The sequence below is a fragment of the Trachinotus anak genome, unplaced genomic scaffold (genome assembly GCF_046630095.1).
Source record: "Trachinotus anak isolate AG129_WGS33_773 ecotype Australia unplaced genomic scaffold, CSIRO_AGI_Tana_v1 ptg000010l, whole genome shotgun sequence".
Taxonomy (NCBI): Eukaryota; Metazoa; Chordata; class Actinopteri; order Carangiformes; family Carangidae; genus Trachinotus; species Trachinotus anak.
This window is the reverse complement of record NW_027273861.1, coordinates 7843879-7871726: the sequence shown is the minus strand read 5'-3', so window position 1 is coordinate 7871726 and position 27848 is coordinate 7843879. Positions and strand designations below refer to the sequence as shown.

The window sequence follows — 27848 nt, the reverse complement described above, 5'->3', positions numbered from 1 at the left end:
TGACCAATAGTGGTCCTCATTCTGGGGAGTAGTGATCTGTAAGCCATCTGACTTAACTTGCATGTATAAATTTGATATATATAGTTAACATATATTGTCACAGCATGTTACAAAGATATTTTTAATATACGTACACATACAAATTTTACTATGGGCATATATGTTATAAAGGTATATCTTCATATATCCAGAGGATGTATATATGTTATAATTATACTGTATATCCCCTTATGGATGACATATATGGTAAATATTACTTCCTGTACCCCTCCTTGAACAGATATGTCACAGTACTGATGCTGTACCACAGTGTATACTGTAATGCCTACACTGTGCACCAACTGGATAAAAAGCCATTGTGCAGTAGATAGTATCTGGTATGTGCAGTAGATGCTGGGCCAGATGATAGTTTGTGGTGAAACCATTATCTGGTGTGATGTGAATGAGTGTGTTTGGATTCAATTATACATGAAACAGTGCTTCTAGCTAACAAGTCCCCCAGCTAACAACTTACTGGGATGCTAAATGGAAACATGCAGCAATTAGCTGTAGTGGCTGGCTGGGCCTGGCTGACAAACTAATTGGTAGTCAGGGATTGCACAGCGGGGCTGGCCTAGCCTGATCTCACTCAGGGGCAACACTGGGTAAGATTTTTATGTAAAAATCCACACATCTTATCAGCTAACTCAAAAATGGGACTCGGGCCCACACACATGCTTTACAAATTTACCTTCAGACTCTCCAGTGCAGATAGTGACGGAATCCAAGTTAATTGTGTCTGTCAGGAAACTAAACTTTATGCAGATGCACAGCCAAGAGTGAGCAGGTTTTCATTCCAACTGAAGTGGTGGTTTCAGACACATACAACTTTAAACAGGAAGCTAATCAACTTGAATAATGAAGGATGACAGATCAGAGCAGGTCCACACAGCTAAAATGATATATAGTGTCATTTTAACACATAACGTATGTTTACTACACTAAATTGTCACAGCAGCAACATACTGTTAAAATATGTTCCAAATATAATATAAAACACACACTTTGTGACAGTACAGTTACTTAAAAACCTAAATCAGTTTAAAGATTTAGATGCTAAAGTATTAAAAAAAACATGCCTCCCCTCTTCTCTGTGTCCTCATTTTCAACCTCCACCATCGTCCATCACCCTCCCCACCAACCCATACAGATTATTAATGAACGTTACAGGGCGTACTCCTGGGTGGCTGAGCTGATCCAGGTGTTTATAGCCATCAGTGTCACTGTGTCCTTCCTGGTGATGGGGTCTGCCATGAAACACACGAGTAAGTTTACTCCTGTTTGACTGTCATCCATTCATTTACTGTGTTGCCATTAAAGGACACTTGATGTTGTTAGGATTAGAAGAAAACTGTGGTTTTACTGTGCTAGAAGGTAGACAGGGTGGTTATGTTAATAACAGTAGTAGCAATGGTAATACTAGTGGTACATAGTAATACTACTACACTTAGTGTTACTGTTACTATTTCTTTTAATTAGATGATTATGAATGCATAAGCTGTAAGTGTTTTGTATTGACAGACTGATTGTGTTTCTTTCAGTTGATGGTCTGGTGAGCGCGATGTGGAGCAGACGGCTGGAGTGGCTGTCTAAAGCCTGGGAGCGAAATCTGCCCAACAAACAGCACGTCTGCTCAGCAAGAAGGTGAGCAGTGACAGTGGGTGAAAGGGGAGTGAAGCCAAAGTGCTCTGTTTTGTAGGGGCCTTAAAAAGATGAAAAATGTGGCCTGATATAATGCACTGTGGCAACATAAAGCACTGAGACAGCTCTGTGGAGATAGGTCTGGCAGAGTAAGGCTATTTGGTGCTTAGCTTGACTGTTTCTGTTGCATCAGTTCTGGTTATTTTTCTTCTGGTATTTTTTTAGCATTTACCAAACAGCATCAGGTGCATTATCACCACTGTCTGGGCTGGAGTAGAGCGGGATATGACCAAGACAAATTGCAATCCGATCAGTGATCTAATGAAGACTCTCTATGTGCAGTCGAAAGTGTATTAAATTGCATCAGGATTTTATCTGGATATAAGGCACTTTCTAAAGTGTAGACTCGATTTCTTTTCTCCCATTTACCCCATGAACACTCACTTCAAGACAATATGACCCTTTATGGTGTTGTCTCCACCAGCCTGATAAATATCTTCTTTTCTTGTACCTCACATTGTTTTACTTTCCAGTTTGTACATCTCATTTGTGCCATGAGTTGAAAAGATGTTCAAACAACCCAAAATGTGGCTGGGTCAAAATCCAAAGGTTTGAGCTAAAACATACTCCATCACTTCAAAACAAGTCACACATTATATGCACAAATCATATCATGCTGCAGCCCAAGTTATTTCTTATCTGAAAAAATGTTACTGTCATAATTATGGTTACACACTGTTACACTGTTGAGAAAACAGCAACTTTCACTGCCTCTTACACAGGCTGTTTACTGGCTGGTTTATTATTAAATCTGCAGAATATTTTCTGTTTCCCTTCACATAAATGAAGAGGATGAGGTTGTGTGCGTGACGTATAATTTATCTGAAACACTTTTCAGATGTCGACTAATTAAGCTGATTATATGCCGTTCTGTTTTCTTCCAGCATGGCTAAAGGATTCATGTCACTGCTTGGATTTGTTGTCATCTTTATCGTGTCAGTGTGTGATCCCAGGGTAAATAACACACACACGCTAATAATAATAAGTGCAGACCATTACTTTGATGACAATGAACTTCTCCACTGCTATTCCAGCAGGCGTAAGTGTTTTCTGTTTTCTTCAGGGTTTTGTTGTCATGCTGGACAAAGTTGTGTCATTCTCTCTCAACACTGAAGTGGGACTGTTTGTCTTCATCATGCTGAGAGAATCCAGAGAAGACAGATTCCAGTGAGTACCTCCGCCTTTTCTAAATACAGCGGCCATGTCAGGCTTTGAGAGAGATCATTTTTAAACTGAAAATGAAGCCAATGAGCAGTTTGTCAGTGAGGTTCAAATCTTTTGTCATTTACTATACTTACCTCTTTCAGTAGGAATGTTACTCATTACTCATCTATCGTTGTCCAACGTGTCAGAAGTGGAATGGTTTGTGATCCTGCATAATATTAACAGTTTGCCATCACATTTCACTATGGACTTTAGTATCACTTTTAAAGGAGCTATTTCTAAGCTTTGCTATTGCTACATAGCCAGCATTAGCATTAAGACATGAAGCCATTGTATTGTATTGTAAAGACAACGATGGCTGAAGCAGCAATCGCCACCACCTGCTCCCGGCAAACAACGTTCAACAGCAGAGAAAACTTACACTAACATTTTACACATCTGCAAATTCCTAGTAGTTGCTTAGGAACGTTTCTGGGGAAATGGATTTGGTAGTAATTTAAGAGAAACTGTCCATCTGGTAACATTTCAACACATTTGTTTCAATGACGTGCTACTGTAATGTTACCTGTAGAGTGTGTTAGTCAGAGCACTGCAGGTCAGTTGCTATAAAGTAAAATGTGACTACAGGCAAGGATACAATTCAACATGGTAAATAAAGTTACCAGTAATCAGTACTAGTTGAATGTTTATTTGGGTTTAAGTGGAGTTGCTCTTCTAAGGAAATTCCAATTTTTCCCTTCAGTTATTACCAAATTAGAAAAGTGCGGAAAATGAAGATGAATTGTTGGAAATATGGCATTTATCTGAATTATCAGGCAGAACCATTTTAATTATCCAACCAGCAATTTAATTTCAGAGTCAGCACAACAAAAGTAACAACTGTTTCCCTTGAAAAATACAGAAAACAAAGGCAATGACTTCATACTTAAAGACATTTGTTACTATAAACTAACAAACTTACACAACAGTAAGACAGCAAACACTACACATACTAGTCTGCTACCTGAAAATGAAAATGAATGCAATACGGTTCTTCAAGGGAAGTACGCAACATCTGAGAAAACCAAAATAAGATCGTGACAGACAGCAGCTGTTAAAACAGTGGTGCGTTTAGTCACATTTAATCACATTTAGATAGAGAAGCCAATTCTAATTTCTAAATGCACCAGGTTAGCAGAAAAGAAGGTTTACGTGTCTGTGGAACAGACTGTGTGAAGGAAATATTAATACACAAGTTTAACAGACATACAACTTGCAGAATAAATGATAGCAAATCTCTAATTATAGATCTCTAATCTATACATTTGTAAGAATACAAATGTATACATTCGAAAAGTTATTACGTCATGGCATGTTTTAAGATTCTGAGGCAGAGGCGAGGCTACCAGAGGGAGGGGGCTTTGAGATATCCGGTGGGAGTCTCACCATGAAGGATGTGTGGCTTTGAAGAGGTTATGTGTTCAGTATTGACGTGTGGAAGTTCTGTCCTCACTCTGTCAATCCAAAAGATGGATGTTAGACTTCCATTTCCTTTTTAATCCCCTCTGATATCCTTCTGTATGTATTCCCATTTAGGCTGACAGAGAGTTTTAGAGGTCAAGCAACAGTCAAAGCAGGGCAGCACCCCCTGCTGCTGGAGGGGCCGTGGAAATCTCCAGTGTGGCTCTCCAGGGCCATTAGCAGTTGCTTGCTAATCCTATTTTATTTCTGCTTGCTGCGAAAAGGCCTTTAAATGTAAACACCAGGACTTGCAATTAATTCACAGCTGTGGGAAAGGCGTTAAAAGTGGGGCGGCAAACCTTTTGGGTGTAGCATGGAAGGCATCAGACATAAAGCTGTCTCTGTTCTACTCAGAAACATCCTACACAAGGTGATTTTCACGAAACATATTAGGAAATTATAGACCTGTGAAATAAGACGTTAGTAAAAAGCTGCTTGTAAGTTGTGATTTGACTCTAACGTGAGCCTTTCCTCCTGTACCATTCCATTAAATGGAAATAAACTACATGTTTATATAGTTTATATAAAATTTCTACAAATGCAGCCTGAGGTTTCAAGACACTGTGATTTAAAAAAAAAATGAAAATAAAATTGTTAGTTTGACTGTTTGGCGGCACAGTTATATTAATTATTTAACAACATTTATTACGTCTGTGCATTAGTCTGGAGTAATGTAATGAAATGCTTCCCCTCTCTCTCTCTTTCCTTCCAGACACCTTGCAGTCCCTCTGCCAGTGGGCGACTGTGTCTTCAGCCTCACCTGGCTGCTCCCCACCTACTTCCTGTTTGCAGTAACCTACGACGTCCTGCAGACCCTGGCTGATGTGGCTCATTACCTGCCCTTCTACAGCCACAGTCACGAACCACATGAGCAGAATCTGACCGGGAGCTTAACAGCAGCCAATCTGTCTGTACTGCTCTGATCCTCGAGCAGCCACAATAGAGATGGACCAGGACGAGTTGAAATTGCCAAAAATCTGAAGCTTAGCAAGTGCTTTTATCTTCTACTCATACTTAAACTCTTGATACAATCTGAACACTTTAAAGGTAAGCATAGTGTTTTTCACACTTTCCCACAGTGCAACACCTGCAGGTGGTGCTCTTTTCCTTGTCCATCCCTGTTCCAGATGTATTAAGTGTTCTTTTTTTTCTTTTTTTTGTTGTTGTTGTTATTTTATTTTTATTTTTGTTATTATTTGTTTTATTTATTTTTTTCATTACCGAAAAACTATAAACAGTCTTATGGGACAGGATTTTTCCCATCAGACACCTGGAGCCAGATGTATAAACAAGGCCTATGCACAGAAAGCATTCATACACCATTTCCCATGGATAAGGTGGTGATGGTGAAACTGTGTGCAGCTCACAAATACTTAAGGTTTGCATAAATCCACAGGTGGTATTATAAGATGAGAGGCAAAATCTTGTCAAAAAAAACTAAAAAAACAAAAATAACATTTCGATTTTTTTACAGTTTCACTTATATAGGTGCATTTATAAACGTAACTTTTCAAAGCTTCAGCCACCACTTACAATATCAGTTACAGTAACATACTCAACAAATTGCTAAGATAACTACAAAGCTAAAAATAGGTGCAATTAGCATGAGGAGTCATATGATTTTAAGTGGCTGTAAACATACAGTACAAATGGTGAGATTATCATAGCAGCAACTATTTTATCTACTTGGATACAGAGAGTGAAAATGCACTCAGCTGCTAAAGGGGAAACTTTAGAAAGACTCGACTTTATTCAAATATCCTCTGATCCAGCGTGAGTGACAGCCAAACGAGAGCCAATCACCTTCGCTTTGATTCCAACATAACCTGAAGCGCAGACGTGTTTACTGCTACACTTCCAGTGCAGCTACATGACTGCAATGCTAGTCAGTGTGTATCAGTTTCAACAACGCTGTACCACAGCTCTGTCTGCAGCGCCAGCCCCCATTCACAATGAATAGCAGCCTTTGTGTCAGCACCTGTGAGACAGATCCCGATAGAGCAGACACAGGTACAATGACTCAGACGGATATAACACAACCATGTTTTATAAACCTGACAGAATGCACATATTTCAGACTTAGTGCAAACAGTTTTATGCATCTGGTGCCAGGTGTTGTATAACTGTAAATATAGTTCTATATTTACATGTGTGTATATATTTTAATGAAATACTAAAGACTATACTATACTGTAAGCTGAGCCAGAGTATAAAAGTTATTTAAATCAGAATGTATAATATGAGATTTGCTTAAACTTCATCATGAAATTAGTAGATTTTACAGCTAATTACTTTTTGAGGACATTGTTAAGTGAATCCCTTACACTCAGAGGACCCAAAGAACTCTCTGCATGACCATAACTTGTCCCAACCTTTGCTCCACCGTTCTAACACCGTGGACAGGTCTGAGGCTGGAGGGGGTAATCTTTCCCTGCGGCGCATCAGTACACACAGTGAAACATAAAGTTGCACTGGGGGTTTCCATTTGTTTGTTTGCAAGTTCACATGCACCTTCACAAATCCAATACGTTTCGGTGGATTTCTCCTCCTTAGCCACGTTATCAAGCCAGAAACTGACTTAGTCTGACTTCTTACCGGTTTGTAACTGATGTTGCACCACTTCCAGCACAGCTCTGACTAACTTCAGTCTGAGTCGTCGACAAAGCTGACATCTCCTGTGTGGAGTTGCTTCCTGCCAGAGCCGTGACAAATGTACAGTACGTAAGACTGCATGAAAATATTGTTAAGAAAGGTTAAACAGATCAGCTGCTGTTTCAAAATTTACACAAAAAATAAATGATAGAGGTGAGGGAGATAGAGGAAAGGTAGAGGGGGAGAGGAAGAGGGAGGAGAGAAGGAGACAGGGAGAGGAGGGGTAGGGGCCTCCTCCACCTCACTGTTGCTGTCACACTTGTAAGACTAATAATAAGAACTGCAGCAGTGGGTGTTGAGCAGGATCGGTTTCATTCAGAAGATGGATTTTTTTTGCGGTAACCGTCAAACTACTCAGACAAATGGCTCTCGCTCCTGTCCTGTCAGGCCTCCCGCTCTGTGGGAGTCCAAAACTTCAGTCTCGTCTGCAGCCTCTTCAGAGGCTTAAAGGATTTTGGTATTGCTGCTTTTTCAGAAAGTGAAGTGGAAGCGGTTGGGTGGAGTTCCTCTTTGAGAGTCTCACAGCCCGGCCTCTGAGGTGAAGAGCCAGGAGGTCGGGCACTTCAAACGGGCTCTGTCGTCCACTCCTCGCACACGCTAAAGCTCAGCTCCCTCTGCTGCTCAGATCACTGAGACCTGTGTGTGGATGTGAGGGGCCCCTCCTCCTCTACCATCATCACCTTTCTCCACTGAAGCCTCTTTTCTTTAATTGCTCCTGTTCTCGTTTCTCCAGTTTACGTGACATCAATAACGATGATGTCACAGAACCCTGTCAGTCAGAGGGTTTTGTGGGGTTTATATTGATTATTTTATGCACTTCCTTGGGTCCTCAGCAATACACCCACAAATATCAGAGGAAGAGCAGATAGACCGACGGACACGGAGATTTATTAGTAGGATGTATTGTTTTCTGGCAAAATTGTAATTGTTTCATTATGACCTATTCACAAATATTCCCAGACCCCAGAGCCGATCTCCAGCCCAGGGGTTGGGAACCTCTCTGGTTAACTACAGTCCATCTGGTGGATGCTACTGATCTCTGTTCTGTTAAATTTAACAAGGCATTTCAGCAACATTTAGTCTCAAAAAGTCTATTTTTTATTTAATCTGCAGTAGGATCAAATCCCTGACATAAACTTAACCTAGCTGTGGATGCTATTTTTTAATATCCACAGGGCGCCAGTGCTCTGCTGCTATTAGATTTCACTTAGGAGAGACAAGAATCCAAATAGCTGCAGCTTCCTTTCCTCACTCTGAAAACAGTGAAGCATGCCTCTTGAATTTCGCTGTAGTCTGCTGTGCACCATAGAAAGCACCAGCATGAGGACGTTAACATGAGGAAGGTTCAAACTCAACGTTTTATTGGTTAATTAAAGCCACTGAAGTAAATGATGTTTTATGTTTTAACATGAATAAAATCGAGGTTTCTTAATTGTCACTGACATGAGTCCTCTTACTTCACAATTTTATCACCGTCTCTTCACAGCATTTCTACGCACACACAAATAAAAACTCAAAGCTCTTATCAAAATATATTTTATTCTGGACTTTTGTTTCACTGATCTGATTTCAATGGTAACAGATCGATGTGATGCAACTTGCATAAAGAAAAAAACAAACAAAACAAAAACAAACAAAGGCTTTGAGACCCATCGGAGAGATGCTGTTGGGCTGACATGATGCTCTGTTATGGCGACACAGAGGCCCAAAGGCTGACTTTGGCCATGTTTACCCAGACACACTGCATGGCACAGACCTAAAGATGGCATGGACACATCAGAGGAGTTAACCTGTGAGATATCTGTTGGGATTTAGCAACCACTGGCTCAAGTGCTTCAAATACAGGGAAGAAAAAACAATTAAATAGCACACAGGACTCTAAAGAGGGACAGACGAACTCTCTGTGACTCCATTTGTGGAAACCTCTGATTTATTACAGGGGATACAGGAGAAGATGTTGTCTTGTAGTTGTACAGACGTTTGTGAGATGCAGAGGTGCTCTGGAGGCAGTTCTTGGTTTCATCAAACCTCAGTGAAGCCAAACTAAAGCTTAAGCTTTCACAACATGCTCCACTTTGAAATGTTAGGTTAAAATCCAATTAAAAATATATGATCATTACTTGATTTATTGATCACTGTAGAAAACATGGTTCTTTGGCTCCAGCCACTGAGATTTAGCTCAAGTTTGAGAGCATATTTGTTTCAGTTTAGGGAGCGATGGGAGACTTTCAGCAGAGAAAAAGATATTTCACACGTACATACTTTTTATTTTATAGAAAGTGCTTCTCTGCCTCTTTGGTGACCCTGCTGTTAATTGTGTTGCCAATCAGAAATCATGCACCGGAAACACACTGTATGACTACCAGGTTGAACAATGTGCAGGCAAACTTGTGTGTACGAGGGTTTGAGGACACAGAATTTAAGAGCAGCCAAATAAACAAAAAGTTTATTAGTGGGCATTTATGTGGATTATAGCAGCCACACAAACACATTTACTGAGACGAGAATAAATTTGTTGTCAAATAAAATTATTCTTTGTGAGACCGAGATTTCTCTATTAAGTGTAATTGACTGCAGAAAATCTCTATGGCGTCAAAATGTCAGAGTTGGAATTTAGACACAAATAAGACTCCATACTCAACCAATACGGTTATATTTGCTTCCAGAGCAACTTTCTACATAGGACATCTGTACATCTTTATCTATGAGAAAAGAGGGGATAGAAAAATCCCCCAGTCTTGGCTTGATTGAAAAATTACAGTTTTATTCAATTTGTCTTCTGTGTAAGCCAAGAGGGGTTTCAGGAGAGAGTCATTTCCTGGGGAAAGGCTTCCCAAAGAGATTCAAGCAAAAGAAAAAGTCAAACATGTCTTTATTAAAACATAGACAAATTTAGTGGTAATTTGCTCCTGGGAAAACTTCCCAGGCAAGGTGCCTTCAGAATGACAGCTCAGCTCAGTAAGCCTTACATTACAGGGTCAACCTTTTCTATTTGCAATAGCATCAAAGTAAAAAAAAAAAAAAAAATCTTTAAAATTTATAGAACAGGTAAATTAACACTGCCAATAAGTCATTAATTCACATTTTTTCAAATCTACAAAGAAATTACAAAAATGTAACTTTAAATTTGTCTTTAAAAGAGTATAAAATGTTTTGTCAGTAGGGAACCTCAGAATAAAATGTGGGCAGGGTTTTGGTGAAGAACCAATAATGAAGGTGAGAGGGCAGATGAATTGAAATGCATCAAAAGTACAGCTTGTTGTTTTCTGGTTTTAATTAACCATGACTGTCATGTTGTAGGAAACAGACTCTACATTTGACCTTTAGCTACTTCAGATATTTCACGTCAGGTTTGCTTATGTCCTTTAATGCTCCAACTGGGTTATAAACAGCATAGCTGCAGTGTCCCCCACATTATCAAACACACCTGGTAATAAAAGCAGACGAAAATTAAAATGTTTGGATATTGCTTTCTTGTTTGATCTGGTTCTGGGCTCATCTCAAAATAGCAACGTCGTTCCACCGATCAATCAGTAAGATACAACAGAGAGAAAAAAAATAAAAATACTATCATATGTCTGCATGTACACAGGCATGGGACTGTCGGTTTTTTTAGCATTTTTGTGTTGTGTGAAGGTGAAAACACAGAATGTGTCTCTTTCTTCCTGTGTAAAAGGGGCCTTTTGTCTGTCACACTGAAGCCCTCCACTCCAGGCCAGAGAAATGTGGGAGATTGTGTTATCAAAAAGTTAAAAAAAATATATATATCAGTGGATTAAAATTTCAGTTCCACAAGTCTTGGAGGCAGAGCTGCTCTGGAGTATTAATGAAGTCATTGTTTGAATTAAACGTCCAACAGAGCGGAGCCAAGGAACACAAGTTTCCCAAAGTGGAAAATGCTAGCAACCCAGCTGATTTGAATGCTAAAGAAAAAACTTTGGTCAAGATACAATTTAAAAGATATTACTGGTGATGAAATTTTCCCATTCACTCATTCATGACACAGCAATTAGGAGACAAGAAAAATAAACAGACAACCTCATCACTTATGGCAGGTATGGACTACTTTGAAGATGGAAGCTTAGCTAAACCAGCTAGCTTGGATAACCACAAAAAAACACTCCCTGTTTACTTTACACTGCCATTTTATCTGAGCATATTCTGAAATGTACGCTTTATGTAGTGCCTTCAAAAATTACCACAACCGATCAAAGAAAGTAGCAGCCATGTCGAGCACACTTCGCTAGAAACCCAAAAAATAGATGATAGATGCAAAAATTACAGTTGTGTCCGAATACTCCATCTCTGCTTATTATAGAATAAAATCTGAGTTTATAGGAAATTACATGTGATGGAAATAATAACTGGGGAGTCATTTTGAACAAAGCTTCAGTGTCCTGTCTCTAGAGTCTGTAACATTAGCTATGTCCTCTTGTACTTGATGGGTTTTTCTTTGGCTCTGCCCTCTGTGGTTTAACTCACTGAGATTATTTCTGCCCCCGGAGAATCTACCTCGGAGAATCTTCAATCTGCAAAAGCTAAAAGTAGCAAAACATTTTTAATGGGACGATCAGCTGACATGTTTCACCACACCACCTTAGGGCATGTCGGTTTGATTGGAAGTCTTTGAAGGTGTCTATGAATTCAGTGTAAAGGAGGAGAGGACACTATTCCGAGTTATTTATGGAAATCAATATAGTTTTTAGTAAAGGTACAAAAGAACTGCTTGGAAATGCTACTGGCTGACAATCTGATTCGAGATGGGACCTGACGCAGCTGCACTACCCAAAACTCAGAACATTCAGACAAGTGGAGGGAACAGTCAGCCTCTTGCCAATTTCAGTTTTTTCTAATCAGATGTGTTACTGCTTTGACCGAACAGTCCAGAGAGGAGAACTGTGGGTCAAACCATCTAGATCAAATAGTGCACAAAACAGCTCATTTTAAAGCATCTAGATGTACATCATCAGTGTCATGTGCGCAGGTGGGTGTATGATGAGGAGAATCCAGAGTTTGTCATCTGGAAAAAGACGACACATGAATTACTGCATTTTGACCCACTCACAACTGCAGAAACCACTAGTGAAATACATGGGGGGGAAAAAAGCCTTTAGGTAATGTAACGTTGGTTTGAAATCATGATGAGGACACGGTTTATGAGAACTGTTTGGTGTCCATGTCCGAGTGTATCTGTGTGAATGTACTTCTCCACTTAATAAAACTCTCACCTGACCAGCTCCCGCCCCCTCCCCCCGAAGATAGAAAATATAAAAACATTGAAACAAGAGATCTGAAATTTAAAAAAACTAAGTGCCATCCTGTTTTATGGTGGAGAAGTTGATATGTCTGCACAATGAGATCCAGCTAGTAACAAAGATCAACACTTTTTTCATTGTTTTTCATTTTGATGACGATGAGCATGGTTTAAAGATCAAAAAAGCAAAATAGCTTCCAAATTTGGTACATATACGGATCTGTAACTTTTTTTTTTTTTTTCAGTTTTTTCTTTTTTTCACTGCGTCCCTTCTGCATCTCTGTAAGAGTCTGCACAGATAGAGAGGGGCGCTTCCATCCGCCCGCTTATCCATCCGTCTGTCTGTCTGTCTGTCCATCTGTTCATCCCCGCGTCTGGACCTGCTGTGTCGGGTGCTTGCTTCCTGTTCCTGTTTCCTGCTTCCTGTCTGTCGGTGGGCGGGGCCATAGTCGTGAGCGTGAGCAGTACGCAGGGCAGGCAGGGACAGTCATTTGGCTATGTACACATTCATGGTCGGTCCATGGCTTCCAACAAACAGCAGTACTATTTCCGAAGGTCTAGTACACACACCTGCGGAGGAAGAACAAAGACATGGATCTGAAGAACTGAGAGGAAACTATCAAAATTAATGTTTTAAAACAAGAAGATATGCCACTAAACTTCCATCCAAACAGCCCTGTGTACACTTACAGATCCGTCTGATGCGCTGGCTCCCACTTTGTCCCCTGCAGCATTCCAGCAAACCTCAAAGATTCCCCCCGTCCCTCTGTAACTGTGGACTAAAGCGCCTGTCTGGAGAAACAAGGGACAGAAGCATTATTTTTAGTATGGTTTTCAAGAAAACCTGCTTGTTCGTTGAAATTCCTGTTATTAAAAATGAATTAAAGGTAGAGTAAGTGATTCTAATCACATGTTAACGGATAGTGCCAATTTAAGGATCACCAGGGGAAGGAGAAGGAGCACTCTACCCTTCTGTCACCACCGGACCATGTGGACTTTTGAACAAGACTGACTGGGACTGCAGATGAGAGATGGGCTGCTATGTTAAGGCAAATGCATCGAAGGAACAACAACATAATTGCATCATCAAGACGGAGTGAGGAACAATAAATGAGGAGAGTGCGACAATCAGGTAAGGGCAAAGAACCGCATCAACATCAGTGGAGTTTTCCAACAGCGGAGACTGCACACCAGGACTGGCAAAGAAATTCAGCCCTAGACTTATCCAGTGGGACTGGACTGAGACCCGAATGAAGAGATTGACAGACCTGGTAAAGACGTTAAAAACTTTATGGATGTTTTGATGGTCCACCAGCCCACAAGGATTTGTCCCAATTGTCGCAATGCTATAAAAACCTCTCAGAGTTGTAAGGCATGAAGACAGATGCAGGGCTTGCTCTGTTTCTGCTTGGCAGGTGGGTAACCTTGGTTTCACAGAGCCAATAGGTCAGTATTGTTTTGTCCCATTTGCTAATGTTTTTGATTGCCAACCACAACTGGTTGCTTAGCAAGCACGTACCAGTATCACGTTAGTATATACCAGTTACACATTATTAGGTTTGATTTGCTTCAGCTATGAGAAAGAGTGTTCACTTCCACGCCGCTTATGATACTCCACATTCTGCCATTGTGCTGTTGCCTGGGCAATGCAGATCCACAAATTTGGTTGGGCGGAGCTTCTGAAGGAGCACTGACTGCCGGGTTGTACCTGTTTTGCTGTTGAGTTCAGATGTCATCAGTCTTTCTACACAACTGCTCACTCTACCTTTAAAGGCGATTCAGAGTTTTGAGTTGTACAGTTCACAAACACTGTCCCCCGTATTCTCTTCCTACCTGTGTATTCCAGATGTGCACACATTTGTCAAAGGAGCCACTGGCCAGATGCCGACCATCAGGGCTGAAAGCCACACTGTAGACTGGCTCCTGGTGTTTAGTCAGCGTATGGATACAGATGCCTCTCTCCACGTCCCAAAGACGAACTGTGGAGTCAAATGATGCACTGTGGAAGTAGGAGACGGGGACAAACAGTGTTATGGGGGTGCTACTGTTGAATCAGGACATACACACAGTAAGAATGAGAGATATTTCAAAAAGTAGAATTCCCTGTGCAGAAATCTGCACATATACATGTTGTAAGTTTCATTCCTGTCAGAAATCAGATTGCATGACATAATCAGGACCTTTACATTCTCAAATAGTCAAGTCAAAAACAACAGGTTACCACTGCAAAATTACTGCAGTCATCGCAATTACACCGCTCTTCAGAAAGCTTTTCATTTGAAACAACAGATGAAGTGGAGACGCGTGGCAACAACCCTGCTGCTGAAAAAAAAAAGGTTGAAGTGGAAACAAACTAACTAAATATACTGTCACACAGAACTGCAAATATCAAGTAGCATCTATTTCACTGGTAGTTAGTCAGGTAGAAATCCAGCCAATTAGATTTCAAATGCACGGTGTACCCAACACTTTTTGATCTGTCATCTGAGATCATCTGTGTCTAGCTAGAGTACTGTTACTGATGACGTGTTGTTTGTAATAGACACACACCTGGCTAGCATGAGGTTAGCACTGGGATTGTTGGTTCCTGGGCCGGTGGGACTCCATTTGATGGTATAGATTTCTTTACTGTGGGCCTGCAGGTCATGGACACACGAGTCCTGCTTCATACTCCAGATCTGAAAACACACAAACCCCAAGGCAAAAATCAACAACTTTATCCTTTACTGTGATTAATCATCGAGCTGCAGTTACACGGGTTCATATACATTTTGACCACCATCTGTCAGCATCAGGTTTTCAACTGCTGTGACCTGGGAAATTTCAGGCCTCCTTCCTGAGATGATTCAGGCAGCACAGCAGCAAATAAAAAGGCTGCCCAAAAGAAAAAAAACACCAGGCAGCAAAAACATTAGAACAGCATCTTTTTTTATGTGTAATAGCTCATTGTTTATCGTATCTAACTCAGTGAAGATTTCAGCTCAGAGAAAAGTATAAATTACAACTTTAAGGGCCAGTGAGAGGGACTTTTCCTTTTCCCCAGCCATCACGGTTGCATCATACTTTCATTATAGCCCAGAACTGTCAGGTCACAGGCAACAGTGAGAAAAATGGCACAAGATGTCCAATATTTCAGGTTTAGTTCTCAGCTCACCTTCAACGTCATGTCATCTGAGCAGGAGGCTAGCAGGTTCCCTGTGGGATCCCACTTGATTGCATTTACTTCATTCTGAAGAGAGAGAAGAGAGGGATGAAGTGTTGTGTGTTTATGCCATCCATCCTCAACGGATACCACTTGAAATGAAAGCATAACTAAATGCTAAAAATACAAAATTAATTTAAAGGCCATTACATTAACCCTGATGCTAATGTGATACTTAAAAATAATCCAAACCTGTTTAGACCAACTATTCATCTCAACAGTTACGGGAAATATTTTTCATTTGGACCCTTCAAAAGTTACACAACTGTAATGACGGGGGGAAACATATGCAAACACGCACAAGCAAATCACTTACTGTGTGTCCCTGGAATGTTTTAATGGGTCTGTCCTGTCCTAGTTTACAGACGTGGATGCACATGTCTGTACTGCAGGAGGCAAACGTGTTGTTGCTTTGCCAGTCCACGTCTAGTGCTGGAGCTGTGGGAGATGACAAGAGGGATGTTAGCAAGGACAAGAACATAGTGTGAGACATCACAGCTAATACAAAACTGGACGATTTTAAGCCACAGGTACAGTGGTGAAGATGCTTTTGTACCTGAGTGGAAGGGAAATTGTTGTTTGGCTTCTCCTGTATGGGCATCCCATATGATTGTTGTCTGGGAGGAGATGTGTACATGTACAGTTAGAGCAAACCATGACTGTGCCGTAATTTAACCCAATCACTGAGAGATTGCATGAGAAATTCTGCGACCGTTTTTTAATGTGTTAACATCTGATCCTGGTTTACCTTGTCTACTCCTGCACTGAGGATAAAATTGCCTTTTTTATTCCACTTAAGGGCAAAAATGGGACCTTTGTGTTGACCAAGTGTACTGGCCAGGTTACCTATGGAGCAGAAAGGAAGAGAAGAAAATCTTTAAGAATTTAATCAGAAACAACTACAATAAGAAGCCACTAAAGGTTAAAATAACACAACAAGATGTGTTATTCAGACAAAATGTGTCAGCACCTGATGGAAAACACACAATAAACTAGACAAACTGATCCAACAGCAGTATGCAAACCTGCCTCTGGGTGGCAGCATTGTTCAAGGATTAACTGAGCCATGTGGCGCACATACAGTAGTACAGGTCTCGCAATTTATTACAGCCTCAAGGAACATCACACCACAATCACAATTCGGGTTTCTATGGCAACAATTTTTAACACTTGTGAGTATACAAATATCTATAAGAAAATATACTTTTATATTACAGATAACAGCAAGTTGAAAAAATAGTTTTCTCACAAATAATCTGTGATATGGCAGAGTGCTTTTAAATTCAACAACACAAGATCATGTGTAATGAATTGAAGTCATCTCACCATCCTTCGTCCATATTCTGGCAAATCCGTCATAGGAGCCTGTTGCTAACAGTGTGCCCTCGCTCTGCCAGAAAGAGAGAGACAGAGAGAAGTGTCAAGAGTGCATGTGTGTGTGTGTGTGTGTGTGTGTGTGTGTGTGTGTGTGTGTGTGTGTGTGTGTGTGTGTGTGTGTGCGCATGTGTGTGTTTGCACGCCTGCAAGACAGATGAGTTTTCCTACAAAGCCAGTTCGGACATGTTTACAGACCCATGTTGTCTTTTTCAGCTGCAGCATTTGCCTGAAGAGTCCAGGCTGAATGAACATTTGCTATGATTGAGCTGGTATTATAAAAGAGGCCTGTGTTTTCCATCAGCGGGGACGCTTTCCAGGAAATTTTTGCCTCTGCCCTTGGCTCAGTTTTACAGCCCATTGGCTGAACTGAAGGAAAATTCCCTCCCTCTGATACTCCACTGTTAGATATCATCAAAAGTTATGTTCAGTGCTCGCCAGGAGTTCCTCTGTGGTGGAAGTGTTTGCTGTAATTTGCCATCATGGTGTTTACAGGACTGTACAAGCAGCGCATTACTGTATGTACGCACAGTGTCCTGCATGTTTTATTGTTATGCACGTGTATGTTTGTGTCCTTACATTCCAGTCTAGCGAGGTGACATCTTTGTTGCTGGGGACATCCTGTCCTCCCTCCCGTATGCAGTGTCTCAGGACCAGCTGTGTGGAGCTGCTCGTACTGTTCTCACTCAGGTTCCAGATACGGGCCGTCGAATCACCAGACCTGAGACACACAGACACAGACATTTCAGCAACTGTCTGTCCAGGACAACATAGAGACATTAGCCTAAGATATGAGTATGTTACCAGGGTGGTTGTGGTTTGTACAGCATCTGAAGGTGCAGCAGTGAGACGGCTTCCTTATTTGATTTGATTTATAAATTCTCTCTTAACTCCTCCACATTAATTTTTGTATTACAATTTCCTTGAAATAATTTAAAAGAATTGAACTGTCCAAAACGATAACACAATCACCATATCACTGAAAGTTGAGTAATAAGTCAACAGAAAAATAACAGCAGTTAATAACGTCAGCTATTATCAAGCAAAAATATCAAATATTTGCTGGCCCCAGCTTCTCATCTGTTTTATACCACTGATATTAATAATGATAATGATGATGATGATGATGATCATCATCATCATCATCATCACCATCATCATCATGTATTAGCCTGTAGTCTGGACAAAACAAGCAATCAACCTTGGGAAAGAAGCATTTTCCCCATCGTCTGACATGATGCAGATTACATCATTAACTGAAAACATAAGCAACAGATTAATCGATAATCTAAATAATCTTCTGTTGCAACCCCAGTTAACAGTGAAGCCGTAGCAGCTGGAAAATATTTCTGGCTTACAAGTCCAGTTTCAAGTCCACTAAGTTAAGGTACAAAAGCACAGAATTGTGTTTTAACAGTGAGTGATCACTTGTTTTATTCAGAGAGAGTAAGAGACCCGGGTCACAGGAGAGACGCCGGCAAGGGAAGGGACTCACCCTGATGCCAGCAGATCACTGACTGGGTTCCAGGCACAGATGAAGACCTCTGACTCGTGGCCCCTCAAGACCATAGCCTTGTTCTGAGGGATCTCCACGTCTCCGTCCACCTCCATCAGGTCTGCGTGGTTGTCTGAGCACAGGGTGTGATGGGTAACACACAGTTAGGCAGAATGTCAATCAGCCAAGAATATGCATGCACATGCACTACCAACATATACATGTAGAGTTTGATGAAACAGTCAAACAAACTTTAACTGAAGGTTCACTTAATTCCACTTTGTAAAATTATTATTCCAAAGGGAAAAGGTCAGTTTTCATGCCTAAAGAAAAGGCTTCTGAAATAGTGAAAAAAGTAGCTTCATCACCACAGGTAACCAACTATCATTGCATGTTCTTTTCTATCTGTCGTATTACTCACTTGCTAAGGCATGGGCTCCATTCTCCTCCCCGTTGGCAGTATTCTCTCCGTTCTTGGCGTTGCCGGCGATGCTGCCTCCAGTGGCTGATGCCGGCGCTGAGGTGGCAGCCTGCTGCTGGGCCATTTTGTCCCGGTAGGCCTGCTGCCTTGTCTGGACGACGTCAGGCATCACCGCGTCAATTAGGGACAGAGACTCAATGGGCCGCCCATCGAATAACGTCCCATCCTGCAGAGTGGGAGAGGTCACCATTTAGGAAGGAAACACAGAGGAGGAAAGAAGTGTTTCTGTGGCGTTGTTTGTATCCCACCTCATTGATGCTGACTTCAGCCTCAACATACTGCAGGCCCTTCTGGATGATGCTGATGAGGGCAGCAGGGGGAACCAGAGCACCATTGATGTTGGACTGGCTGATGTGACTCTCTATGCCAAAGGTAAACGCTGAGTGGGAGAACCCTGGAGAGGAGGAGAGAAAAGAGAGAGCAAATAAAACATATTTCTTATTAAGAAGAAAAATAAAAGTAATTTTTGTTGTCTTAAATTACCATTAACACAATTAAGGTAGTATTTATTTTGTCTTTCCAATAAAAATATCAAAATCAAGTTCTGTTTTTTGGGGGGTTTTTCTATTTATTTTGGTGATTTTGGCAAATTTCTGAAGTTTTTCATAGATCTGATTTTCTACTCCAGGAAAGTGATCCAGGAGCACAAGCCCAATGCCCCCCCTAAACCATAAGCCCTGAACACTCACAGATTTAATCGATGTCACTTCATAAATGGTATAAAGAGGAATAGGACAGCGTTTTGTGACATATCACGTGGTTTTGTAGCTGCCAAAACATGTTGCATACAATTGTGAGTTTGGGATTTCAGTTAACATTTTTTATTTCTTCCCTTCACTCCCTGGTTGTAAACAAAACAGTAATGTTGGGTCAGATCTAATGAAAGCTGGTTTTGAATCTGTCATCATGTCATCATAGAGACTACACACAATTCTGGCTCTGAATCACCAGTGAACGATGTGTTTATATTTACATGTAAACTTCTTTTTTTCTTGTATCATTAAGGTTTGGGTTTGTTCCTTACATGCTCATTTGTTAAATGTTATTCTTCTAGCTTTTCTCTTTTTTTGGCAAATGCTTTCGGTTGTGGTTTAATGTCACAACACTATGTACTTTGGGTAATCCTCTCAGGCATAGTCTGCAGAAATGCAGACTTACAGAAAGTGTGCATAAAGGGCATGAGGACTCTGCTAGAGAGCCCTCATGCCCTTTATGGTTTTACAGTGTGGCAGCCCTGAGCCCACATGGACTTCCAAAGTCTTATAACTGGACCTTCCATAATTTCATATCATGTGTGACTGCTGCCACATCAAACCAAAACATCATTTAATTAATTAATAACATAAGTGCTAAGCATTCAGCATGATGTTGCTGACTGATATCCAGAGTCTGACAGCTGACTGCAGGCTTCACAGTTAATAAAAAAAGACAGGTTGGCATGAAAGTAAAGTGTGTTCTAATGCTATCACAGTTCATTGCTGAAGCAGAGCAATGGCTCAACATTTTAAATAAGACAAATATAAACATGATGAATGTAAGGAAATGAGAGGATACCTGACTCCTGTAGGTATCTGTAGACCAGGAAGTTGACCTCATCACTGCTAATGCTCATCTTTACTCCTGTTACACCATGAGGTCAGCACGCACACACCTAACCTGAAAAACAGAGAGATTCATCAATGAGCTTCATCAGTTTCAAATGAAGACAGTATGAGGCTGTGTTCAGACTCACGTTAGCACTGTGAAACCTGAACCTGCCTCAGCTTTGGCCACAACACAATGGAATGTCAACCAGCAAGGTGCAACCACACATTCCTGGTCAATTACTTTGTAATGTGAATGCCACAGTCTACGGTTACCTCGCCACCGTCACAATAAAAGATTAAATGAAAGATTACTGCTCTGATAAATTTACAGTATTACAAACCAGCTGCGCAGTGTTTTGGCATCTGTTAGGCCTTGGAACCCAAGGATTTATCAATCCAACTGCAGTTTCCTGGATCTGTATTTAAAGTAACCAACCAAAACCTCCTGCATTTCTTTCCAAGTGTGGCTGTTTTCAGTTTGAACAACCTGCAAGTGATGTGAGTCGTTTAAACAAAGTCACCAAAAAGTAGCCTGTAACTACTGCTGCTTCTGTCTGTCACATGACCCTCTCTTTGCACGTCATAGTGATCACTTCCCCCTGATACACAATGTGGTTGACTAACCAGTTAGCTCCGCCTACATCGCTGTCATCTTGAGATCTATTCACAATGGGTGCAGAATCAAGATAGTAATTATAGTAACAGGCATCAAAGTGAAGGTGGCGACATGCTCCAATATCCAGATGCCGATCAGATGTTAGTAGCCGGGTCAAATGTGCGTCGTCTCCCAGTTTCAGCGGGGACAGAGGGACAGTACAATGTGACAAACTACTATAGTACAATTTTCACAGTTTAAAGCTGCTTAATGAACATCAGGTACAAATCTGATATCTGTATTTCCCATATGAACCAGGCGCATGCTGACTGCGTGCTGGTGTGTGGTACAACTACTGCTCAGGATGTGAAGTCAATCAGAGATTTGTGTGATGACAAATGTATGAATTAGATTCTTCCTCAGCAGAACACTGGACGCCTTTGGGGTTATTTCACTCCCTCTGATCAAACCTACACCCTCAGCTGCTTCTGCTCCACCTGACCACTTAGAAATCAGTTAATGCGCCAATTGGGTACCAATCCACTACAAACTGAAAAATACAAAGAGGAAAGAATCCGTCAGGACTGTGAGGCCTCATCTCTTATGACTTGCTGCATGTGCATCCAAGCGGGTGGCAGAGGATCCTGATTCAACATAGCTTTTGTCTGTTGTTTCATGAACCAAAAGGATTAGGAACTACAACTTTAAAAACTCCTTGGGAGCCAGAGAGCTGATTCCAAATAAGGACCAGCTCAAAGCCTGTTTCCCCTGAGAATAATCAGCCATGTAATGCCTGGAGCTCAGTGTCTGCAGCCCACTCTCCCAGGAGAAGCAGGCCTTCTGTGCATTTAATGGCGATTAAGTGGCTGAAATACTGTCTCCTGGGCGCTGAGCACTAGGTCACATTTCATTTCCCAGGATGTTAGATTTGCATCGTCTGGCATAGGACCACATTTGGCATGATCTGTGGTCTTGACATTGCAGCATATCAGGTATCATATCGGGTATTCAGGATCAGACTGAGGATTAATACATTATTTTCTGACCAATAACATGATCAACAAACTGTAGAGGTTCCCACAGTAATGCTTCCACCTTAGACACTTTCCACAGGTAATTACAAGAGGAGATGAGACGAGGTTAATCTTAAATGCTAACCTGAGGGGAACTGTACAGTTGTACAATACACATGGCTGCGTGTAAAGTTAGAGAGGACCAGTGTGTCTACTCCTGTGATCACTGATCATTTTTTGACAATGCTGCACAGTCTAGTCAAACAACAACAACAACAACAACAACAACAGCAGCAACAGCAACAGCAGCAGCAGCAGCAGCAGCAGCAGCAGCAGCAGCAGCAGACTCCACAATAAAGACAGATGCAGCAGACTCAGAGTTAGTTGCATCACCTTCACAACAGAATAAACTGCTGTGGCTGAGCTGTTCGGGGAGCTGTTCATGACTCAGGAGACGGCAACAACTCTGTAGCCGAGGCAGCAGAAGAAGAAGTGATGTTGTTCTCTGGCATGTTGGCTCAGCGATACTTATCTGTGCCTGGACCCTCTGTCTCTAGTGAGAGGATTGCGTTTTCCACAGAGACAGCTGTCAGTGAGCAGATTGCTCTGAGGGTCAAATCAGCAGACAGACAAAGTAACGCACGATGAGGTTTTCAGCTCAGGAGTTACTAAATCACAGCTACAAACCCTGCACCAGAAGTGGCCTGTTGCTAACTGGCTACATTTTGTCACATTGACATGAGCTGTTATTAACCGCCCTGCCATCGCGGACATACTGTACTCTAAATTAGGCCTGTTATTAAATCATGAGTAGCTGTCGGGCTGCTTTCACTTCCAATCTACAACAGTTCCATATCGCCAACATTTCAGCTGCCTGCTAACTTTAAAACATGCCACACCCCTGCACTTTGTGGTTAGTGTGTGTTTATGATGTAAGTGTACAACTGCCACTGTTGAAACTATACCAATAGGACAAAAATGAACTGTCCTAGAATATAATCAGTGCCAGTTCATCAAAAGAGACTTGACTGGCTCTGATACAGTCACACCTCTACAGAAACAAATACACAATGTGACCAGGAAAATACACTCTCTGTGTGAAATATCAGAAACAACAACTTAAACTCTGACATAAGTGACGTTATTACAGCTGAGCTGGGGTCAGCACGAAAGCTTTACCTGAACTGGACAGGTCTCCTTCTACTATTATTGTACATGGGACAAACGAGCCAACAAAACTGAGCACCGAGTCATTTTGGGCTTATGGACAAAAATCTGTATCATCTATATTATATCTACTGTGAGATACTTTCCCATGAAAAAAAATCGCTGAGGCAACTGTTACCAAGCTAGAAAACCACAGAAACAAAACCAGAGTGTGTCTGTCTTTCTAACTGACAGACAGACAGTCACTCACACTTCCTCTCTCTTTCTCTCTCTTCCTCCCTCTCTCTCTCTCTCTCTCTCTCTCTCTCTCTCTCTCTCTCTCTCCCCCTCTCTCTCTCTCTCTCTCTCTCTTGGCTACCAGTTAACAAGATCAGGAAGGAAGGATTGACACACACAGTAGTACAATGAGTGTGTAGCTTATAACAGGCGTAAATCACTCAACAAAATTACAATTAGTAATTTAAAGCAGCCACACCCACAATGCAAAGACACATAGCTTAGGACCACTACTTTCATCTTCAGCATCTGCAGCTTCAGATAAAGCGACTTTGTTGTTTCTGTTTTGAGCTGAATTTGTGCAGTCATCCAGCACATAGGCCTTAACTTCAATGAGTGAAACTCTAAGTCTTGTCTATTAATCAGCTTTCAACTCATCATTTGTAGACTTTTTTAGTGATAGTGAGTTGTGCAGATGGCCTTAGTTTTTGACAATTACACAATTCTCCATTATAAGAGGTATAGCAGCATGCACTGCAATTTCCTTCAAGTAGAGTTGTCCAAGTCAAAAATGTTTGTTAATTGAAGTTATTTTTTGGGCATTTTTGCCTTTGTTATGATACTGAAAGTGGAGAGAGAGACAAAGAAGTTAGGGGAGAGAGACAGGATGTAAGGACTCAGCCTCAGTAGTGCACGCTCTACCAGGTGAGCTAGCAGGACATCCCTGAGACTTAAAACTTCATGTGAAGAGTTTAAATCTTGTCTTCTTAAAACAAGAAAACTGTCAAATGAAGGGAGATCATTTCAGACATTCTCATATCATGGTATTACCTGCTGCTTTGCCCATTTATTCTTGTTTTAAGAAAAATAAATCTGAAAGGGTGAATCTCAGACATTTGACATCACTTTAGATATTAACCTAGACATGAGTCAAGATAAATTCCAGAGGGATGCACACAGAACAATCTCCTGCCCCACATCAACAAAACCAAGGAGGTTGGTTGTTGAATTAAAAAAGGCGGCACCTCTGTCTACGTCAGCGGAGCTGAGGTGGAGCAGGTGAACAGTTTAAGATTCCTGGAATCAACCTCATAAAGAACCTGCCGTGGTCATCACAACATCAGGAAGAACTGTAGTTCTGCAGGAAACTCCAGAGGGCTAAATTCCTGTGCCAAGTTCTTGTTCCCTTTTACAGAGAAGAGACAGGGAGCATCCTAACTGGAAACATTACAATCTGGCGTGGGATGTGCACGGCCCAGGACAGGAAGGCTCTGCAGCGGGTGATTAAAACCGTCCAGAACATCAGTGGTATCGAGTATCAGTGATATGGGTGAGGTGAGGTGCCAGGACAGAGCCCAAAGGATACAGAAGTAATCGCTGGTGCACCACCAGACCTCAGAGCAGTTTCTTTCCTCAGGCTGAGAGACTTCTCAGTTCATCCTCCATCACAAAAATACTTTGTATTTTTAATACTTTATTTTATTTTCATTCATTTGTATAACTTTTTTTTTTTTTTTGTGAACAGCATAAAAGGACAACATCTGTAATTTCGTTATACAACTTCTGTTGCATAATGTTAATTACATTGAATCTTGGGTAATAAGTGTGTTCAGGCTATAAAACATGCAGGAACTCATCTGACCCGAACACAACAGCAGCTGACCTGAATAACACACATACAAGACAAGAGAGTAGGAAGTAAAATCACTGATGTTGTGTTTGGTTGAAATGATAACCTGCAGACTGTTGAGTCACAGATCATTCAGACCCCCTGTTTAAATCCCATCTGACAGCAGCAGCGCCTGGGGAGGACCAGTGGTTTGTAAACAGTGAGGTGTAGTTCCCTCCAGCACCATCCCACTGCAGTGGCGCTGTGGAGCCACAAACTGCTGCCAGGATCCTCTGTGTTGACAGTGTGGGAGAACAGAGGGGGGATGGGAGAGGAGAAGGGAATCTCTGTCTCTGCATTTCTTCCCTCCTCCTCTCTCTCTCTCTCTCTCTCTCTCTCTCTCTCTCTCTCTCTCACTGACTGCTGCCAGTGGCAAACTGGCCCGCACAATAAATCTTAAATCAAGTCACAGCTCATTGAGAGAGGGAGGGAGGGAGGGAGGGAGAGAGAGAGGGAGGGAGGGAGGGAGGGAGAGAGAGAGAGAGAGAGAGAGAGGCCCTCGAAGACAGAAAATGAGGACATGACAATTTCAGCCATGCAGCATGTTGCCTGTTTCCAAAGTGTGACATGTCACTGAGAGAAATCATATTGATGAGAGGGAGGGAGGGTCTGTCCCTCATATTATGAAATCGATATAAATTTGACGTTAATTTTATTTGCCTTGGGTTATCAGCTGGCATACATAATTCATTAACTCAAACACGGCCTAATGACACGTCCAATCAAAGGTTTTAGCTCACTTAAAGAGGTGCGATAAACATATTACAACAACTTATCAATACGCTGTCTTTTTTTTTGTTAGCATAAAAACAGGAGTGATAACATGCACAGAAGATGTATGTGCAGACATTAAAGTCCAGCTTTAATTTCATTTTGTGGTTTGGTAGTGAATAAGGGGCGCTTGTTTTTATTGCCTCTAACATGCATTTAGAACTGTAGTTCTCTGACTCAAACTGTGCAACATTGATCACAAATCCATGTAAATAATGATGTGTACGTGTGTATATGTGTGTGTGTGTTCCACACCACCAACCTCTCTACTACAAAGCACTGCTTAAGGCTGACTCCTAATAGTCAACCAAATGTCCGTCAATGAGAAGAGTCTTAATTAACCAGGTTTTGATTGGCCTGTTACTCGCAGGAAACAGTAAATAAATCAAACTCTACGGGAGTCAGTGACAGACACGGTTTACACAACTGGTCCCTGTGGTTATTAGACAGTATTTACATATGTCAGGCAGGAAATCCAAAGTGTGGGATCATTTTCAGGAGGTAGAGGACGACCCCAAGGGGGGGACCTGCAAACTCTGCAGACAAATATTAGGCCATCAGTCATCGACCACAAACATGGCTGATCATTTTACACATGCAAGTAGCCTAACGTTAGCCACTTAGCATGGCCGCTCACTCCAACGTTTGATAGCCTAGACAAGCGTGTTCTATTAGGCTTATCCAAGTTTCAGTGGTGAGGGGACGCTAAGTTACCTCTCGTCCTTTATGTTTGTGCACAGTGTGCCTTTCCCTCCATTTTGTGTTGGTGTCACACATTTATAAGTTGTGTGAAGTTCTAAAATACATCCACAAATCATTCACTGTCTTTGCTGGTTGTTCTGACACATTCAGAGTCATTACAGCTTTGGCGATGTCGTTAACAGGCATCTTGCTTCATGTGTGTGGTTGTTATATTTTTAGGCCACAGTTTTTGTTTTCACACAGCTCCAACACGCACGTACTTAAAGGTGACACAGCCAACCCTTAATGACCCACCTGGCTACTGACTTTACTGGCTTTAAAGACAGTGCTACTAATACGTCTACAAACTGTATCAAACCCACATTTAAAATTAAAAGGCAGTTGTGGCTGTGACTTTACCCTGCAGAGGCTGGGGCTTTCAAAGATAACATTACATACTGATCGATAAATCAGCCCGGCAATATTACCAGAAAACTGCAGCACATGAAGAATCTCCATTACATAGTTTGTCAACCACATTTAAACGGATCCTTGTCAAAAGTATTTGATAAAGAGTATTGGCCATTATATCATTATCTCATCCTTTTTAACTGAAATACTGATATCAGTATCTGTCTCCCGTATTGGTCAGGCTCTACCAGATATAAATAATGGTAATACTGTGCATGTTCTGACGGAGGGTTCTCTAGGAGCAGACATGTTTTTTGGCAACGTCCCAATGTTTCCCAACCCTATATTTAAAAAGAAGACCACTGTTCATTACTGCTGTAATATGTGAACTAGAATCACATGCTATTTGTGCAGCATCCTGAGACTATGTGGCACAGCCCTCCTAACCAACACTAAGGCAGCGGTTGTGCTAACAAAAGAAGCTTGTGACTTTACTTAAACAGTCTGAGCACTTTATTGTGTTAACATCAGAGACTGCACGAGACAACCTTTTTTTAAAAGGCAGGTTGATGCCGTGAAACTGAGAAAACTCACACTCTGCCACCCGACACTGTATCATGTGTGTTCTTGTCAGTGTGTGATAATATCCACCATTTAGCTGCCATGTTCTTTGAAGCCTTTCCTGCATCAATACATAAAGGAGACCCAAGCTGTGATGGCTGCTGCTCTGATTCTCCGCTGCAGGTGGTGATGGGGTTTACTCCTATTTAAAGGCTCTGACTGACACCTGGCAGTTTGGGTCTATTTTCAGAGAGTAGCTGAAATAAATTCTGGCAGTGGGGGATGGATAGATTTAGGGCAAACTGATTTTTTCATT

General features: G+C 41.4%; 2 protein-coding genes across 6 annotated transcripts in view; one reads left to right on the top strand and one right to left on the bottom strand.

Annotated features, from left to right (window-relative positions):
• Positions 1-10621, top strand: part of LOC139626815 (uncharacterized) — a 79753-nt gene extending 69132 nt beyond the window's left edge. Inside the window, exons 14-18 of the mRNA XM_071487324.1 lie at positions 1190-1304; positions 1581-1683; positions 2625-2694; positions 2804-2907; positions 5117-10621. Coding sequence (XP_071343425.1) covers positions 1190-1304; positions 1581-1683; positions 2625-2694; positions 2804-2907; positions 5117-5327 — 603 coding nt within the window. The 3' untranslated portion in view covers positions 5328-10621. The remainder of the gene's footprint in view (positions 1-1189; positions 1305-1580; positions 1684-2624; positions 2695-2803; positions 2908-5116) is intronic.
• Positions 9911-27848, bottom strand: part of tbl1xr1a (TBL1X/Y related 1a) — a 37946-nt gene continuing 20008 nt past the window's right edge. For all 5 annotated transcript variants that reach the window (XM_071487319.1, XM_071487323.1, XM_071487320.1 and 2 more), the window contains 14 exons: positions 20417-20518; positions 19111-19256; positions 18803-19028; positions 18382-18514; positions 17466-17607; positions 16839-16902; positions 16261-16358; positions 16069-16129; positions 15829-15950; positions 15465-15539; positions 14861-14988; positions 14144-14309; positions 13001-13102; positions 9911-12880 (listed from right to left, as the gene is read on the bottom strand). In XM_071487319.1, coding sequence (XP_071343420.1) covers positions 12854-12880; positions 13001-13102; positions 14144-14309; positions 14861-14988; positions 15465-15539; positions 15829-15950; positions 16069-16129; positions 16261-16358; positions 16839-16902; positions 17466-17607; positions 18382-18514; positions 18803-19028; positions 19111-19256; positions 20417-20474 — 1548 coding nt within the window. In that variant the 5' untranslated portion in view covers positions 20475-20518 and the 3' untranslated portion in view covers positions 9911-12853. The remainder of the gene's footprint in view (positions 12881-13000; positions 13103-14143; positions 14310-14860; positions 14989-15464; positions 15540-15828; positions 15951-16068; positions 16130-16260; positions 16359-16838; positions 16903-17465; positions 17608-18381; positions 18515-18802; positions 19029-19110; positions 19257-20416; positions 20519-27848) is intronic.